Below are 4982 nucleotides of genomic sequence, written 5' to 3'. Positions count from 1 at the left end.
CTGGTTGCCTTTATGAACAAACCTTCGGAGACCAAACCTCTTGATGATGTTACAAGATGATGGTAAAATGCAGTCAATCTAAAAAGATATGCATGAATATGTGGTTTCATATCATTTCAACTAGTAAAATACAATTAATCGCTGTAGAGCTGTCATGGTTGTGAAATCTAGCTACTGCAATTTTTTTCTTTTTTTTCTGTTTAGCAGACTGTGAGTTTTTTTATATTTGCTGTGCAGATGCACATTTATATTCAGGGCCTCTGGAAGTGGACTCCTTTTGGAACCAGACCCCCCCCCAGTGGTCGGCCGAGGGAGTGTACGTTTTTACACTTGCAGGTGGGCTGCAAAACACAACGGCGGTTTGGAGGTTTGGAGCTGTCGAGGAGCTAATGAGCTAATATTTAAATATAAAATTTTATAATTATCAAGAGATTTTAAATGTGAAAAGAAGAGGTGTATGTCATGCAGCCAGGACAGTATCCCACACTGATTCTGAGTTAATTGATCACATGACCTGAAAGCTATTGAGGTAAAATGCTAATATTTACATTGTGACTTTCAAGATACGTTTCCAAACACACTTTAATTTTGACAGTAGTTTACAGGATCGGTGATGGACATCTATATATGGGCTTGTGTGGTCTATACAAGAAATAACATACAAACAATATTAATACAGAGACATTTATTACACAGTGACATTTCTGTTTCGTGGCTGTCTTTTTTTTTTCACATGCTGGTACTTAAATCTTTCAAAAACTCATGACAAAGTGTGTCTGTCCATGGAGATCGGAGTTTTTCATTTCACATTTAGGTTTTATTCTGTCCCATTTTTTTTTTTTTATTATAAAAAATGTGAACTTTTTCATCCTGGTAAGCAAAGCCATAATTCATGCAGTGACACACGTCAAAAATACACGCTGCCTCTTTATAGTTTGTTGATGAAGTCATCGCCAAAGTTAATCATCAGTTTCAGTGCATTCAGGATCAGAGTGTTGACATCCTCATCGGAGTTGTAATCCTGACTGTAGTTCTTCACAGGGAGAATGCAGTTCATTGGAATCCCCAGTTTGGAGCTGAAGTCTGACATCTAAAATTAAAATGAAAAACATTTTATTGTAACTTCAATGTTTACTTCTGTGGGTTGGAGCTCACATTATAAAATGTGAAATGCAGCTGAAATTCACCTTTTTCTTCAGATATTTGCTGTTGTAGACGTTCCTCAGTCTCTTTTCAGTTTCACCACACGCCTCATCAATGTGGGTGAGAACAGCCAGTTGAGGAATACCTGCAGATAAGGAGGTGTATTTTTGTCTATTTTAGCATGAATACTTGCTCAACATGAGCATTATCATGCTTTCAGACTAGACAGAAGTATTAATAATGTATTATGTAATTATATATACTTACAATGTAATTATGAAAATGTCTGATATCAAGTTTTGCAAGTCATTTGAGGCTAAGAATTAATTCAGCAAAAGTGTGTATATGGTACCTTCTTTAGATTTATTTCAAAATAAATGTTAAATGAAGGTTTGTTTGGAGTTTGTTTTAGACATTTTATGTATACACTGTTCTGTTCTGTCTTTTCTTTAAGGTAACATATATTATATAGGATCTATTTGCTGTAATATTAACAGACTTCCAGGATTGGAACAAAAGTCTTAAATTTTCAGAAATCTCGAGAGTAATTATAAAACTCATGTAGCATATAGAGTTTCATAAACCTGAAAAAAGACTCAATCTGTGGGAGCTGATTTTAACACTTGACTTGTCATCAATCAAGTGCAACACCATTTTTTTAAAGACAGGACTAAAACCTAAACCTTTAAGCAGCTGCAAACCTTTGTGACACAACATCTTCACACTTTACATAATTAATATGTAAGTAATGCCATTCAGCATAGGTTTTTTTCACCATAATACAATATTTTGCTTGGAAAACAAAAATATTACCATTTTCCTGAACTTATTTTAAAACAGTTCATCTCTCTCTGATCCCCGCTACTGTTTTATGTTTTCTTACCCAACTCACTGGCTGCTTCTCGGATCTCCCTCATTTTTTCTAAAACGGAGGATTTCACTTCACTGGCATTGGCAGAATAAACACAAACCAGAACATGGACTCTGTCATCAGGCGATGGTGAGGAGTTGTAGCCAGGATCACCATGGGACAGAGGACATGAAGAATTGAACTGCAGAAATTCAAAAGTACAGAGGTCTGGAAAATTAAACAGATTTCTACTGTATAAGAGCATGTAATTCTTCATCAAACAAAGTAAATGAAGGACGTATGTAACAACCTTGTGTTTCTCTTTCACATGTCCCTCCAGAGCCAGTTTGATGTCATGTGTATTAACTCCGTTGTCATCCCCTTCTTCCAAACCCATGATGTCATTGAACACAAAGGGGTAGAAGTTTCCTCTTCCTTCCTTCTGGATTTTATGGGTTTCATACTGTAAGATCAACCAGAAATTTAGAAAATAAACTTATGATGCAACCACCACAAACTTGTGTTAGCACTGCTTAAGGTTGGCAACAACATGTTTGTTCAGATAACACACCGAATAATAAATCGACTAAAACAGAAAAGATCTTTTTAGATAAGATTGTTTTCATTAGAGACAAAATTTGTGACAACCTCCTCACTTCTGTGTCTTAGATGGTGGAGCAGTTCACATCCTTCATCCCAGTGTGACAAAACATACAAAAACCCCCACCCTACACCAAGTAGTCGTGCTGGACAGTGGCCCTTTAACTCATCATAAACATGTTATTATGTAGGATTTTCAAAGACTATTATAATCTATGACATGATACACTGATTGCACGTTAACAGTATTGCTGGAGGCAAATACTCTGCCAGTTAAATACATTAAAAATAATACATAATATTTTGGAGGTCATTTTATATAATTTCTTCTACACAAGATAACAGTCATAAAATGTAAATAAAAGCATTTTAGAGTTATTAGGAAGATGTGTTTTTCACAGAGGTTAGATGTAGCAATCTACTCTCAGCGACTAATCTGAGTCAGGCAAACACAGAGAACGATATAAATACCTTCTTATTAAACTCTGAGACTAAAAGAAAATAATCTAATTCCCAAAGATGTTGACGCATCCCCATTGAATAATGTAGATATTAAATATTTCTAAAAAAAATGTTATCTTCATTTTTTATTGAACAAAATTATGCCACAGTGAAAACAAGTTAGATGTCGAACATCTGAGGTTTTAACAACTCAGATCAAATTATTTTTAACATGCTTTTACATAATGAAACGTAGGATCAAAAGAGATGAAAGGCTTCTGAATTTTGCATAAAAGTATCATATTTTCTTAATCAGAGAGTGAATGATGTGAATTCTTTTGTCAAACAAAGTCCTGGCTGTGCACATCAGAGCAGCTCCAAAAATCCAGTCTATCTTCAAACAATAATGCTGTTTAGGGTGCATGACAGTATATACAAGTACTGTTGTAGTTTCTAGTTTAAATGAGGTAAATTAGCTATACACGTATGGTGAAAATATCCAGATCAGAAAGCATATTTATTTCAAATGGTCAAACAAACCTTCTTTGTGTGACTTTTGTCAGAGTTGGCACCGCTGGCTGACGCTGGGATGGCTGGTCTCTCTCTGACAACACTGTGTACAGAGTTGATGAGGCTGGACTTTCCAGCACCAACTGGTCCGTACAGCAAAATTCTGAGATGACTGATTTCATTATTTTGTGGTTGATAGTCCTGAACGTACTTCAGATCTTTTTTATTGTCTCTGTTGAAATGCAAAAACAAAGAATATCAATTAATAAAACAGTTTTGAACATGGGTCTCACTGATGCCTCTGAGGAAGAGGGTTCCTGCTTTTTGAGGCCTGACAGGAATATTTCTGTTTAGTTTGCATGTTCTCCCCATCAATGTGTAGGTTTTATCCAGGTACCCTGGCTTCCTCTCACAGTCCAGAAATATGCTTTTTGACTTAAATAACTCAACTCAAATAATAAGGGTATGTGATAATATTTAAAAATATATATTTTTGTGTATTTCACATTTTTTGGGGATAGTCGTAGCAATGCTTGCTAGCTTCTCATACTTCTATAAGGTATTCCATCAGTTTTTAAAAAAGTCCTGAATGTAAGTACTCATCATTACCTGCTGCATCTGTAATGGATATGGAAATATGTGTTGGAAAGAGACAGAAGAACTTGCAGTTTAAACAATTCGGATGCACTCTTGTGTTTTATTTCATATTCCATATTGTAGGGAGGCATTTTGAAATAATATTTTGAAGTGTTTCCTTATTTCTCCAGATGCATTGTGTTGCACAGTTGTTGTTTTTTTTTTGTTTTTTTTTTGTCCAGAGAAACCTGTAGTCTATTAATTTGAGAAATGTATTCTGCTTGATTGCTCTTGTGTTCCGGGTTTGGCCTCTAGGGGGCGCGTTTTGCCTGTTCATTACAGTCTGAACTTGAAGCCAACATCGTCTCGCTTCATTTTCCCCTTACAGGTGAGGAAAGTTGTTATAAATAATGTTCAACTGTGTAAATATGTTTTTATATGTTATAAGGAACAGGTTGCGACTAAATGATCTGTCTAGAGTAACTATAGCGAGTGAATTTAGTCAGCTAAATGTTGACTAACTGATGTATCAGTTGGCTGGGTTCGTCATACAGACGCGGACGGTCATATGAACCCAGTGATGTATAAAAAAGCAGATGCGTATTTATTCATTTTGAGAATATGTGGAGGAAATAACGGTGTGAATGTGTTTTAGTTTAAAGGATATAGTGTTTATGCAAATGTGCAACTGATATGTATGATTAAGTTAAAGTAAATGTTAATTGTATTTTTCTAACTGGGTAACTTCTTAAAGAGACAGTACACATTTGCTACTTAGTCTATTCAAGACAAAATGTACATTTATCTATTTTCTTAAGTGTTGACTCTTAAAAGGACGGTGTGTATTTTTTTGTTGTACATT

General features: G+C 35.1%; 1 protein-coding gene across 1 annotated transcript; it reads right to left on the bottom strand.

Annotated features, from left to right (window-relative positions):
* Positions 1–750: 750 nt before the first annotated feature.
* LOC133445543 (interferon-induced protein 44-like) lies at positions 751–2258 on the bottom strand. Its single transcript, XM_061722867.1, has 3 exons — positions 2027–2258; positions 1188–1288; positions 751–1090 (listed from the first exon to the last, which is right to left on the bottom strand). Exons 1-3 carry the CDS (start codon positions 2256–2258, stop codon positions 929–931), a joined length of 495 nt encoding a protein of 164 aa, XP_061578851.1. The 3' UTR covers positions 751–928.
* Positions 2259–4982: the final 2724 nt, after the last annotated feature.

This window comes from Cololabis saira, chromosome 6 (assembly GCF_033807715.1).
Source record: "Cololabis saira isolate AMF1-May2022 chromosome 6, fColSai1.1, whole genome shotgun sequence".
Taxonomy (NCBI): domain Eukaryota; kingdom Metazoa; phylum Chordata; class Actinopteri; order Beloniformes; family Belonidae; genus Cololabis; species Cololabis saira.
Note: the sequence above shows the minus strand (reverse complement) of the source record. Positions and strands in the feature narration are given on the sequence as shown.